The 15,317-nt window shown below is 56.1% G+C and overlaps 1 protein-coding gene across 1 annotated transcript in view; it reads right to left on the bottom strand.

Annotated features, from left to right (window-relative positions):
• The window catches only part of CIP2A (cellular inhibitor of PP2A), a 71,298-nt gene that overhangs the window by 31,654 nt on the left and 24,327 nt on the right, over positions 1 to 15,317 (bottom strand). The window contains exons 7-11 of the mRNA XM_076056577.1: positions 9,806 to 9,928; positions 9,323 to 9,468; positions 8,653 to 8,728; positions 4,349 to 4,765; positions 4,069 to 4,084 (exon numbers count right to left, since the gene is read on the bottom strand). Coding sequence (XP_075912692.1) covers positions 4,069 to 4,084; positions 4,349 to 4,765; positions 8,653 to 8,728; positions 9,323 to 9,468; positions 9,806 to 9,928 — 778 coding nt within the window. The remainder of the gene's footprint in view (positions 1 to 4,068; positions 4,085 to 4,348; positions 4,766 to 8,652; positions 8,729 to 9,322; positions 9,469 to 9,805; positions 9,929 to 15,317) is intronic.

Here is a 15,317-nt window from a genome sequence, read left to right as displayed (position 1 = left end):
GTTCACGGAACAAACCCCCCTCACTGTTCACGGAACAAACCCCCCTCACTGTTCACGGAACAAACCCCTCACTCACTGTTCACGGAACAAACCCCTCACTCACTGTTCACGGAACAAACCCCTCACTCACTGTTCACAGAATAAACCCCTCACTGTTCACGGAACAAACCCCTCACTCACTGTTCACGGAACAAACCCCTCACTCACTGTTCACGGAACAAACCCCTCACTCACTGTTCACGGAACAAACCCCTCACTCACTGTTCACGGAACAAACCCCCCTCACTGTTCACAGAACAAACCCCTCACTCACTGTTCACGGAACAAACCCCTCACTCACTGTTCACGGAACAAACCCCTCACACACTGTTCACGGAACAAACCCCTCACTCACTGTTCACGGAACAAACCCCCCTCACTGTTCACGGAACAAACCCCTCACTCACTGTTCACGGAACAAACCCCTCACTCACTGTTCACGGAACAAACCCCCCTCACATGTTCACGGAACAAACCCCTCACTCACTGTTCACGGAACAAACCCCTCACTCACTGTTCACGGAACAAACCCCCCTCACTGTTCACGGAACAAACCCCTCACTCACTGTTCACGGAACAAACCCCTCACTCACTGTTCACGAACAAACCCCCCTCACTGCTCACGAACAAACCCCTCACTCACTGTTCACGGAACAAACCCCTCACTCACTGTTCACGGAACAAACCCCCCTCCCTGTTCACGGAACAAACCCCCCCCCCACTGTTCACGGAACAAACCCCTCACTCACTGTTCACAGAACAAACCCCCCTCACTGCTCACGGAACAAACCCCCCTCACTGTTCACGGAACAAACCCCTCACTCACTGTTCACGGAACAAACCCCTCACTCACTGTTCACGGAACAAACCCCCCTCACTGTTCACAGAACAAACCCCTCACTCACTGTTCACGGAACAAACCCCCCTCACTGTTCACGGAACAAACCCCCCTCACTGTTCACAGAACAAACCCCACTCACTGTTCATGGAACAAACCCCCCTCACTGTTCACGGAACAAACCCCTCACTCACTGTTCACGGAACAAACCCCCCTCACTGTTCACGGAACAAACCCCTCACTCACTGTTCACAGAACAAACCCCTCACTCACTGCTCACAGAACAAACTCCTCACTCACTGTTCACAGAACAAACCCCCCTCACTGTTCACAGAACAAACCCCCCTCACTGTTCACAGAACAAACCCCTCACTCACTGTTCACAGAACAAACCCCCCTCACTGTTCACGGAACAAACCCCCCTCACTGTTCACGGAACAAACCCCTCACTCACTGTTCACGGAACAAACCCCCCTCACTGTTCACGGAACAAACCCCCCTCACTGTTCACGGAACAAACCCCTCACTCACTGTTCACGGAACAAACCCCCCTCACTGTTCACAGAACAAACCCCCCTCACTGTTCACAGAACAAACCCCTCACTCACTGCTCACGGAACAAACCCCCCTCACTGTTCACGGAACAAACCCCCCTCACTGCTCACAGAACAAACCCCTCACTCACTGTTCACAGAACAAACCCCCCTCACTGTTCACGGAACAAACCCCCCTCCCTGCTCACAGAACAAACCCCCCTCACTGTTCACAGAACAAACCCCTCACTGTTCACAGAACAAACCTCTCTCACTGTTCACGAACAAACCCCTCACTCACTGTTCACGAAACAAACCCCCCTCCCTGCTCACAGAACAAACCCCTCACTCACTGTTCACAGAACAAACCCCTCACTCACTGTTCACGGAACAAACCCCCCTCACTGCCTGTTCACGGAACAAACCCCCCTCACTGTTCACGGAACAAACCCCCCTCACTGTTCACAGAACAAACCCCTCACTCACTGTTCACAGAACAAACCCCCCTCACTGTTCACGGAACAAACCCCCCTCACTGTTCACGGAACAAACCCCTCACTCACTGTTCACGGAACAAACCCCCCTCACTGTTCACGGAACAAACCCCTCACTCACTGTTCACGGAACAAACCCCCCTCACTGCTCACAGAACAAACCCCTCACTCACTGTTCACAGAACAAACCCCCCTCACTGTTCATGGAACAAACCCCCCTCACTGTTCACAGAACAAACCTCCCTCACTGTTCACGAACAAACCCCTCACTCACTGTTCACGGAACAAACCCCCCTCCCTGTTCACAGAACAAACCCCCCTCACTGTTCACGGAACAAACCCCCCTCCCTGCTCACAGAACAAACCCCCCTCACTGTTCACAGAACAAACCTCTCTCACTGTTCACGAACAAACCCCTCACTCACTGTTCACGAAACAAACCCCCCTCCCTGCTCACAGAACAAACCCCTCACTCACTGTTCACGGAACAAACCCCCCTCACTGTTCACGGAACAAACCCCCCTCCTTGTTCATGGAACAAACCCCCCTCACTGCTCACGGAACAAACCCCCCTCACTACTCACGGAACAAACCCCCCTCACTACTCACGGAACAAACCCCCCTCACTGTTCACAGAACAAACCCCCCTCACTGTTCACGGAACAAACCCCCCTCACTACTCACGGAACAAACCCCCCTCACTGTTCACAGAACAAACCCCTCACTCACTGTTCACGGAACAAACCCCCCTCACTACTCACGGAACAAACCCCCCTCACTGTTCACGGAACAAACCCCCCTCACTGTTCACAGAACAAACCCCTCACTCACTGTTCACGGAACAAACCCCCCTCACTGTTCACGGAACAAACCCCTCACTCACTGCTCACAGAACAAACCCCCCTCACTACTCACAGAACAAACCCCCCTCCCTGTTCACGGAACAAACCCCCCTCACTGTTCACAGAACAAACCCCCCTCACTGTTCACGGAACAAACCCCCCTCACTGTTCACAGAACAAACCCCTCACTCACTGTTCACAGAACAAACCCCCCTCACTGTTCACAGAACAAACCCCCCTCCCTGTTCACAGAACAAACCCCTCACTCACTGTTCACGGAACAAACCCCTCACTCACTGTTCACGTAACAAACCCCCCTCACTGCTCACAGAACAAACCCCCCTCACTGTTCACGGAACAAACCCTCACTGTTCACGGAACAAACCCCCCTCAACTGTTCACAGAACAAACCCCCCTCACTGCTCACGAACAAACCCCCCTCACTGTTCACGGAACAAACCCCCCTCACTGCTCACGAACAAACCCCCCTCACTGTTCACAGAACAAACCCCTCACTCACTGTTCACGGAACAAACCCCCCCTCACTGTTCACAGAACAAACCCCACTCACTGTTCACGGAACAAACCCCCCTCACTGTTCACAGAACAAACCCCACTCACTGTTCACGGAACAAACCCCCCTCACTGTTCACGGAACAAACCCCCCTCCCTGTTCACAGAACAAACCCCTCACTCACTGTTCACAGAACAAACCCCCCTCACTGTTCACAAACAAACCCCCCTCACTGTTCACGAAACAAACCCCCCTCACTGCTCACGGAACAAACCCCCCTCACTGTTCACAGAACAAACCCCTCACTCACTGTTCACAGAACAAACCCCTCACTCACTGTTCACAGAACAAACCCCTCACTCACTGTTCACAGAACAAACCCCTCACTCACTGCTCACAGAACAAACCCCCCTCACTGTTCACGGAACAAACCCCTCACTCACTGTTCACAGAACAAACCTCCCTCCCTCACTGTTCACGGAACAAACCCCCCTCACTGTTCACAGAACAAACCCCTCCCTCACTGTTCACGGAACAAACCCCCCTCACTGCTCACAGAACAAACCCCTCCCTCACTGTTCACGGAACAAACCCCCCTCACTGTTCACAGAACAAACCCCCCTCACTGCTCACAGAACAAACCTCCCTCACTGTTCACGAACAAACCCCCCTCACTGTTCACGGAACAAACCACCCTCACTGTTCACAGAACAAACCCCCCTCACTACTCACAGAACAAACCCCCCTCACTGCTCACAGAACAAACCCCCCTCACTCCCTGCTCACGGAACAAACCCCCCCCCCCCACTCCCTCCCTGCTCAAACTGCGGGACCATTTTTTTAGCCGTGGAATTTTTGCACGGGGCTCCGGGGGGGGGGCCCCTCTCCGGCACGGGGGTCCGTCGGCGGCGATCGCAAGCGCCCCGCGGGGGGAGGTTCGGTCACAATCGCTCAGACGGTAGCGTCGCCACCGTCCGAGCCTGCGGCTCCCCTCGTACCCGAGCAGGGCCGCCGTTTGCGCGCCGACGCAGCATCAGCACAGGTTGAAACTTAACCGCCGGTCTCACGACGGTCTAAATAAACCCGGCCCGCTCTCCCTCATCGGCGGGCGAACAATACCCAACGCTCGGGGGCGAATCCCGCCTCACAACGGCAGGAAGCGCCGACATCGCCGGCAAACTCTTTCCGCCAAGGCTGCCGCCCGTCGCTACCTCGTACACGTCCAGCAGGAGCCGCAGGGAGAGGAGGGCGACCCCGTCGGAGGCGGACGCCGGTCGCCCGGCGCAGCGAACGAGCGTCGCCAGGGCCGCCGGCGGCCCCGGCGGCCCCGGCGGCGGCACGGCGGGGGCTTGGGTCCTCCGCGTCCGGCGGGCGGTCCCGCCGTCGCCGGCCCTCCGGGCCCGTGCCGCGGCCGCGGAGGGGGCCGCCGGCGAGGCGAGCGTGGCGCGGCTGACGGAGGAGCGGAGGCGCGGCACGGAGCAGAGGGCCAGCAGCAGCTCCAGCAGCTGCGGCGGCGGCGGCGTCGGCGGAGAAGCGCGGGGGGGGGAGGGGGAATTAACACGGCAGCACAGGGTACGGCACTTGGCACAGGGTACGGCACTTGGCACAGGGTACGGCACTTGGCACAGGGCACTTGGCACAGGGTACGGCACTTGGCACAGGGTACGGCACTTGGCACAGGGCACTTGGCACAGGGTACGGCACTTGGCACAGGGTACGGCACTTGGCACAGGGTACGTCACTTGGCACAGGGTACGTCACTTGGCACAGGGTACGGCACTTGGCACAGGGTACGGCACTTGGCACAGGGTACGGCACTTGGCACAGGGTACGGCACTTGGCACAGGGCACTTGGCACAGGGTACGGCACTTGGCACAGGGTACGGCACTTGGCACAGGGCACTTGGCACAGGGTACGGCACTTGGCACAGGGTACGGCACTTGGCACAGGGTACGTCACTTGGCACAGGGTACGTCACTTGGCACAGGGTACGGCACTTGGCACAGGGTACGGCACTTGGCACAGGGTACGGCACTTGGCACAGGGCACTTGGCACAGGGTACGGCACTTGGCACAGGGTACGGCACTTGGCACAGGGCACTTGGCACAGGGTACGGCACTTGGCACAGGGTACGGCACTTGGCACAGGGTACGTCACTTGGCACAGGGTACGTCACTTGGCACAGGGTACGGCACTTGGCACAGGGCACTTGGCACAGGGTACGTCACTTGGCACAGGGTACGGCACTTGGCACAGGGTACGTCACTTGGCACAGGGTACGTCACTTGGCACAGGGTACGGCACTTGGCACAGGGCACTTGGCACAGGGTACGTCACTTGGCACAGGGCACGGCACTTGGCACAGGGTACGGCACTTGGCACAGGGCACTTGGCACAGGGTACGTCACTTGGCACAGGGTACGGCACTTGGCACAGGGCACTTGGCACAGGGTACGTCACTTGGCACAGGGTACGGCACTTGGCACAGGGTACGTCACTTGGCACAGGGTACGTCACTTGGCACAGGGTACGGCACTTGGCACAGGGCACTTGGCACAGGGTACGTCACTTGGCACAGGGCACGGCACTTGGCACAGGGTACGGCACTTGGCACAGGGCACTTGGCACAGGGTACGTCACTTGGCACAGGGTACGGCACTTGGCACAGGGCACTTGGCACAGGGTACGTCACTTGGCACAGGGTACGGCACTTGGCACAGGGCACTTGGCACAGGGTACGTCACTTGGCACAGGGTACGGCACTTGGCACAGGGCACTTGGCACAGGGTACGTCACTTGGCACAGGGCACGGCACTTGGCACAGGGTACGGCACTTGGCACAGGGTACGGCACTTGGCACAGGGCACTTGGCACAGGGTACGGCACTTGGCACAGCACTTGGCACAGGGTACGGCACTTGGCACAGCACACGGCACTTGGCACAGGGTACGGCACTTGGCACAGCACACGGCACTTGGCCCAGGGCACTTGGCACGGGGTACGGCACTTGGCACAGGGCACTTGGCACAGGGTACGTCACTTGGCACAGGGTACGGCACTTGGCACAGGGTACGGCACTTGGCACAGGGTACGGCACTTGGCACAGGGCACTTGGCACAGGGTACGTCACTTGGCACAGGGTACGGCACTTGGCACAGGGCACTTGGCACAGGGTACGTCACTTGGCACAGGGTACGGCACTTGGCACAGGGCACTTGGCACAGGGTACGTCACTTGGCACAGGGTACGGCACTTGGCACAGGGCACTTGGCACAGGGTACGTCACTTGGCACAGGGCACGGCACTTGGCACAGGGTACGGCACTTGGCACAGGGTACGGCACTTGGCACAGGGCACTTGGCACAGGGTACGGCACTTGGCACAGGGTACGGCACTTGGCACAGGGTACGGCACTTGGCACAGCACACGGCACTTGGCACAGGGTACAGCACTTGGCACAGCACACGGCACTTGGCCCAGGGCACTTGGCACGGGGTACGGCACTTGGCACAGCACACGGCACAGGGTACGGCACTTGGCACAGGGTACGGCACCTGGCACGGGGTACGGCACTTGGCACAGGGTACGGCACTTGGCACAGGGTACGGCACTTGGCACTTGGCACAGGGTACAGCACTTGGCACTTGGCACAGGGTACGGCACTTGGCACGGGGTACGGCACTTGGCACAGGGTACGGCACTTGGCACAGCACACGGCACTTGGCACGGGGCACGGCACTTGGCAACGTCCTTTGCTGCGGCGTCTTGATGGTGTGGCTCAGAACATTTATCCCGGAGCAATCCGATGAGCTTCAAAGCTCTTTTTCACAGACGCCCAGATGGGGCACGGGGGGGTGTGAGAGAGCGTTACAACAACAACAACAAACAGTACACAAACACGACGGACGTGCAAGGTAAAATAAAGTGTAAGAAAATCACCCACACAGCATACAAACACATCACGAAACCATCGGCCATCCTACCAAGCAGAGCCCAGCGAGGTGTTCATTAATTTTGTTTCACAAGCGACCTGGCCATCACGAATGATATCTCAGCAAAGGTGGCTTATCGTTTTTTTTCTAAATGTGGAGGGAAAAAGCAGAGGACCCGGAGGAAAGAAATCCACGCAACCACGGTGAGAGAGACACGCAAACCCCAAACACACAAAGCGTCAGGGTTGGCATGACGATGATGGAATCTGTGATGGTGTGATGTTGGGACAAAGATGGTATCTATGAGGGTGTGCGATGTTGTGTGATGGGTCCATGCCGTAGCATTCCTCCCTCTGCTGAGCTGTCCTGACGGCGTTGATGGCGTGACAATGATGGTGGTGATGGTGTGACGATGATGGTCTCTGTGATGGTGGTGATGGTGTGACGATGATGGTCTCTGTGATGGTGGTGATGGTGTGACGATGATGGTGTGACTATGATGCCATCTATGAGGGTGTGCGATGCTGTGTGATGGGTCCATGCCGTAGCATTCCTCCTCTGCTGAGCTGTCCTGACGGCGTTGATGGCGTGACGGTGATGGTCTCTGTGATGGTGTGACGATGATGGTGTGACGATGATGGTCTCTGTAATGGTGTGACGATGATGGTGTGACGATGATGGTGTGACGATGATGGTGTGACGATGATGGTCTCTGTGATGGTGGTGATGGTGTGACGATGATGGTGTGACTATGATGCCATCTATGAGGGTGTGCGATGTTGTGTGATGGGTCCATGCCGTAGCAATCCTCTCTGCTGAGCTGTCCTGACGGCGTTGATGGCGTGACGATGATGGTGGTGATGGTGTGACGATGATGGTCTCTGTGATGGTGGTGATGGTGTGACGATGATGGTCTCTGTGATGGTGGTGATGGTGTGACGATGATGGTGTGACTATGATGCCATCTATGAGGGTGTGCGATGCTGTGTGATGGGTCCATGCCGTAGCATTCCTCCTCTGCTGAGCTGTCCTGACGGCGTTGATGGCGTGACGATGATGGTCTCTGTGATGGTGTGACGATGATGGTGTGACGATGATGGTGTGACTATGATGCCATCTATGAGGGTGTGCGATGTTGTGTGATGGGTCCATGACTTAGCATTCCTCCTCTGCTGAGCTGTCCTGACGGCATTGATCGTGTGACGATGATGGTCTCTGTGATGGTGTGACGGTGATGGTGTGACGATGATGGTGTGACTATGATGCCATCTATGAGGGTGTGCGATGTTGTGTGATGGGTCCGTGACTTAGCATTCCTCCTCTGCTGAGCTGTCCTGACGGCATTGATCGTGTGACGATGATGGTCTCTGTGATGGTGTGACGGTGATGGTGTGACGATGATGGTGTGACTATGATGCCATCTATGAGGGTGTGCGATGTTGTGTGATGGGTCCATACCTTAGCAATGCTCTCGACTGAACTGTCTTGCAGAAGTCCCAGGATCTGCTGCAGACACGAGTCAAAGTGCTCGTACCTACACACACACACAAAGACCACCAGGATAGCTTTTTAACGGACTGTTGGGGTAAGTGCTGTTAGCGAGCGAGCGAACCGGTGGGTGAGCGAGCGAGCGAATAGGTGGTTGAGCGAATTCATGGGTGAGCAAGCGAATACGTGAGCAAGCGAGCGAGATTATAGGTGAGCGAGCGAGTGAGTCAATAGCGAGTGAATAGGAGAGTGAGCGAACAGGTGGGCGAGCGAGTTTATAGATGAGCGAACGAGCGAGTTTATAGATGAGCGAGCGAGCGAGTTTATAGATGAGCGAGCGAGCGAGTTTATAGATGAGCGAGCGAGCGAGTTTATAGATGACCGAGCGAGCGAGTTTATAGATGAGCGAGCGAGCGAGTTTATAGATGAGCGAGCGAGTGAATAGCGAGCGAACAGGCGGACGATCGAGCGAAAAGGTGGGCGAGTGAGCGAGTGAACAGGCGAGCGAGTGAATAGGCGGGCGGGCGGGCGAGTGATTAGGTGAGCGAGCAGGTGAACAGGCGGGCAAACGAGCGACTGACTAGGTGAGCGAGGGAGTGAATAGGCGGGCGGGCGGGCGGGCGGGCGAGCGCCCGCTCACCTGCACAGGTGCTGCGCGACCCGGTCGCAGTGCAGGAGGTCCACGCAGAGGTCGACGCTGAACGTGCGGGTGAGCGTCCCGTCCCCGTTCACCAGGATGTTGAAGATCAGCTGGAACGTCTGGTTGATGTTCTTGGCGTGGAACAGCTGGGTGCGGGGGTGGGTTTGACACACACGCGGGGGGGGATTGAGCGTTTACCCTCACACGCACGCGATTCCCGCATCGGATTCTTTGTCCGTGTTGTGGCGTCGCCTTGCACGAAAATTCCCCGGTGGTCCGTTTGGTCCGGTCCTAGGGGGACACCGCTCGTCACCCCCGTGTGTCACCCCCGTGTGTCACCCCCCTGTGTCACCCCCGTGTGTCACCCCCGTGTGTCACCCCTCGTCACCCCCGTGTGTCACCCCCGTGTGTCACCCCTCATCACCCCCGTGTCACCCCGTGTGTCACCCCGTGTGTCACCCCGTGTGTCGTCCGTGCGGTCACCCGATTTCCGACGTCGTCGTGCAGCGTGAGGGCGGCGAGGATGGAGAGGGAGAAGACGACGACGGTGAGGCTGCTGTGGGCCAGGGACACGATGAGGGCACGGTAGAGACCCTTCACGTGACTCTACACAACATCACCACCGTCATTAACATCACCATCAACATCGTCACCACCATCGTCACCATCACGATCGTCACCATCACGGTGAGGCTGCTGTGGGCCAGGGACACGATGAGGGCACGGTAGAGACCCTTCACGTGACTCTACACAACATCACCATCGTCATTAACATCGTCAACATCGTCAACATCGTCAACATCGTCAACATCGTCACCATCACCATCGTCACCACCACGGTGAGGCTGCTGTGAGCCAGGGACACGATGAGGGCACGGTAGAGACCCTTCACGTGACTCTACACAACACCACCAACATTAACATCACCATCAACATCGTCACCATCGTCACCATCACCATCGTCACCACCACGGTGAGGCTGCTGTGAGCCAGCGACACGATGAGGGCACGGTAGAGACCCTTCACGTGACTCTACACAACATCACCGTCGTCATTAACATCACCATCAACATCGTCAACATCGTCACCATCACCATCGTCACCACCACGGTGAGGCTGCTGTGAGCCAGGGACACGATGAGGGCACGGTAGAGACCCTTCACGTGACTCTACACAACACCACCAACATTAACATCACCATCAACATCGTCACCATCGTCACCATCACCATCGTCACCACCACGGTGAGGCTGCTGTGAGCCAGCGACACGATGAGGGCACGGTAGAGACCCTTCACGTGACTCTACACAACATCACCGTCGTCATTAACATCACCATCAACATCGTCAACATCGTCACCATCAACATCGTCACCACCACGGTGAGGCTGCTGTGGGCCAGGGACACGATGAGGGCACGGTAGAGACCCTTCACGTGACTCTACACAACACCACCATCAACATCGTCACCACCATCGTCACCACCACGGTGAGGCTGCTGTGAGCCAGCGACACGACGAGGGCACGGTAGAGACCCTTCACGTGACTCTACACAACATCACCATCGTCATTAACATCACCATTAACATCACCATCACCATCGTCACCACCACGGTGAGGCTGCTGTGAGCCAGCGACACGACGAGGGCACGGTAGAGACCCTTCACGTGACTCTACACAACATCACCATCACCATCGTCAACATCGTCACCACCATCGTCACCACCATCACGATCGTCACCACCATCGTCACCACCACGGTGAGGCTGCTGTGGGCCAGCGACACGATGAGGGCACGGTAGAGACCCTTCACGTGACTCTACACAACATCACCATCAACATCGTCAACACCACCATCGTCACCATCAACATCGTCACCACGACGGTGAGGCTGCTGTGGGCCAGGGACACGATGAGGGCACGGTAGAGACCCTTCACGTGACTCTACACAACATCACCATCAACATCGTCACCATCACCATCGTCACCATCAACATCGTCACCACGACGGTGAGGCTGCTGTGGGCCAGGGACACGATGAGGGCACGGTAGAGACCCTTCACGTGACTCTACACAACATCACCATCGTCATTAACATCACCACCACCATCGTCACCACCATCGTCACCATCAACATCGTCAACATCGTCACCACCACGGTGAGGCTGCTGTGGGCCAGGGACATGACGAGGGCACGGTAGAGACCCTTCACGTGACTCTACACAACATCACCATCGTCATTAACATCAACATCGTCAACATCGTCAACATCGTCACCACCATCGTCACCACCACGGTGAGGCTGCTGTGAGCCAGGGACAGGACGAGGGCACGGTAGAGACCCTTCACGTGACTCTACACAACATCACCATCATTAACATCAACATTAACATCGTCACCACCATCGTCACCACCATCGTCATCATCACGATCGTCACCACCATCGTCACCACCACGGTGAGGCTGCTGTGAGCCAGCGACACGATGAGGGCACGGTAGAGACCCTTCACGTGACTCTACACAACATCACCATCGTCATTAACATCAACATCGTCACCACCATCGTCACCACCACGGTGAGGCTGCTGTGAGCCAGGGACACGATGAGGGCACGGTAGAGACCCTTCACGTGACTCTACACAACATCACCATCGTCATTAACATCGTCAACATCGTCATCGTCATCATCAACATCGTCACCACCATCGTCACCACGACGGTGAGGCTGCTGTGAGCCAGCGACACGATGAGGGCACGGTAGAGACCCTTCACGTGACTCTACACAACATCACCGTCATTAACATCAACATCAACATCGTCAACATCACCATCGTCACCATCATCACCACGACGGTGAGGCTGCTGTGAGCCAGCGACACAATGAGGGTGTGGTAGAGACCCTTCACGTGACTCTACACACAACATCACCGTCATTAACATCACCATCAACATCGTCACCATCAACATCGTCACCACCATCGTCACCATCAACATCGTCATCGTCACCACCACGGTGAGGCTGCTGTGAGCCAGCGACACGACGAGGGCACGGTAGAGACCCTTCACGTGACTCTACACACAACATCACCGTCATTAACATCGTCACCATCAACATCGTCACCACCACGATCGTCACCACCATCGTCACCACCACGGTGAGGCTGCTGTGAGCCAGCGACACGATGAGGGCACGGTAGAGACCCTTCACGTGACTCTACACAACATCACCGTCAACATCGTCAACATCGTCACCATCACCATCGTCACCACCATCGTCACCACGACGGTGAGGCTGCTGTGAGCCAGCGACACAATGAGGGTGTGGTAGAGACCCTTCACGTGACTCTACACAACATCACCATCGTCATTAACATCACCATCAACATCGTCAACATCACCATCGTCACCATCATCACCACGACGGTGAGGCTGCTGTGAGCCAGTGACACAATGAGGGTGTGGTAGAGACCCTTCACGTGACTCTACACACAACATCACCGTCATTAACATCACCATCAACATCGTCACCATCAACATCGTCACCATCACGATCGTCACCATCACCATCGTCACCATCAACATCGTCACCGTCACCATCGTCATCGTCACCACCACGGTGAGGCTGCTGTGAGCCAACGACACAATGAGGGCACGGTAGAGACCCTTCACGTGACTCTACACACAACATCACCGTCAACATCGTCAACATCGTCACCATCGTCACCACCACCATCGTCACCATCACCATCGTCATCATCACGATCACCATCATCACCACCACAGTGAGGCTGCTGTGAGCCAGCGACACGATGAGGGCACGGTAGAGACCCTTCACGTGACTCTACACACAACATCACCGTCAATAACATCACCATCAACATCGTCAACATCGTCACCATCACCATCGTCACCACCATCGTCACCACCACGATGGTCACCACCATCGTCACCATCACGATCGTCACCAGCATCGTCACCACGACGGTGAGGCTGCTGTGAGCCAGCGACACAATGAGGGCACGGTAGAGACCCTTCACGTGACTCTACACAACATCACCGTCAACATCGTCAACATCGTCACCATCGTCACCACCACCATCGTCACCATCACGATCGTCACCATCATCACCACCACCAGGGTGAGGCAACTGTGTGAGTGACTGCCTGGTTGAGTGACTGCCCGGTTGAGTGACTGACTGGTTGAGTGACTGACTGGTTGAGTGACTGCCCGGTTGAGTGACTGACTGGTTGAGTGACTGACTGGTTGAGTGACTGACTGGTTGAGTGACTGACTGCTTGAGTGACTGACTGCTTGAGTGACTGACTGGTTGAGTGACTGACTGGTTGAGTGACTGACTGGTTGAGTGACTGCCTGGTTGAGTGACTGACTGGTTGAGTGACTGCCTGGTTGAGTGACTGACTGGTTGAGTGACTGCCCGGTTGAGTGACTGACTGGTTGAGTGACTGCCTGGTTGAGTGACTGACTGGTTGAGTGACTGCCTGGTTGAGTGACTGACTGGTTGAGTGACTGCCCGGTTGAGTGACTGACTGGTTGAGTGACTGACTGGTTGAGTGACTGACTGGTTGAGTGACTGACTGGTTGAGTGACTGACTGGTTGAGTGACTGCCCGGTTGAGTGACTGACTGGTTGAGTGACTGACTGGTTGAGTGACTGCCTGGTTGAGTGACTGACTGGTTGAGTGACTGACTGGTTGAGTGACTGACTGGTTGAGTGACTGACTGGTTGAGTGACTGCCTGGTTGAGTGACTGCCTGGTTGAGTGACTGCCTGGTTGAGTGACAGCCTGGTTGAGTGACTGACTGATTGAGTGACTGCCTGGTTGAGTGACTGCCTGGTTGAGTGACTGCCTGGTTGAGTGACTGACTGGTTGAGTTACTGACTGGTTGAGTGACTGACTAGTTGAGTGACTGACTGGTTGAGTGACTGACTAGTTGAGTGATTGACTGGTTGCGTGACTGCCTGGTTGAGTGACTGACTGGTTGAGTTACTGCCTGGTTGAGTGACTGCCTGGTTGAGTGACTGACTGGTTGAGTGACTGACTGGTTGAGTGACTGCCTGGTTGAGTGACTGACTGATTGAGTGACTGACTGGTTGAGTGACTGACTGATTGAGTGACTGACTGGTTGAGTGACTGCCTGGTTGAGTGACTGACTGGTTGAGTGACTGCCTGGTTGAGTGACTGACCGGTTGAGTGACTGACCGGTTGAGTGACTGACCGGTTGAGTGACTGACCGGTTGAGTGACTGCCCGGTTGAGTGACTGACTGGTTGAGTGACTGCCTGGTTGAGTGACTGCCTGGTTGAGTGACTGCCTGGTTGAGTGACTGACTGGTTGAGTGACTGCCTGGTTGAGTGACTGCCTGGTTGAGTGACTGACTGGTTGAGTGACTGACTGGTTGAGTGACTGACTGGTTGAGTGACTGACTGGTTGAGTGACTGACTGGTTGAGTGACTGACTGGTTGAGTGACTGCCTGGTTGAGTGACTGCCTGGTTGAGTGACTGCCTGGTTGAGTGACTGACTGGTTGAGTGACTGCCTGGTTGAGTGACTGACTGGTTGAGTGACTGACTGGTTGAGTGACTGACTGGTTGAGTGACTGCCTGGTTGAGTGACTGCCTGGTTGAGTGACAGCCTGGTTGAGTGACTGACTGATTGAGTGACTGCCTGGTTGAGTGACTGCCTGGTTGAGTGACTGCCTGGTTGAGTGACTGACTGGTTGAGTTACTGACTGGTTGAGTGACTGACTAGTTGAGTGACTGACTGGTTGAGTGACTGACTGGTTGAGTGACTGACTGGTTGAGTGACTGACCGGTTGAGTGACTGACTGCTTGAGTGACTGACTGCTTGAGTGACTGCCTGGTTGAGTGACTGCCCGGTTGAGTGACTGCCTGGTTGAGTGACTGCCTGGTTGAGTGACTGACTGGTTGAGTGACTGCCTGGTTGAGTGACTGCCCGGTTGAGTGACTGACTGGTTGA

This window comes from Petromyzon marinus, chromosome 76, assembly GCF_048934315.1.
Source record: "Petromyzon marinus isolate PM22_M1 ecotype Great Lakes invasive population chromosome 76, UKy_Petmar_22M1.pri1.0, whole genome shotgun sequence".
Classification (NCBI taxonomy): Eukaryota; Metazoa; Chordata; class Hyperoartia; order Petromyzontiformes; family Petromyzontidae; genus Petromyzon; species Petromyzon marinus.
This window is presented reverse-complemented; position numbering and strand designations above follow the sequence as displayed.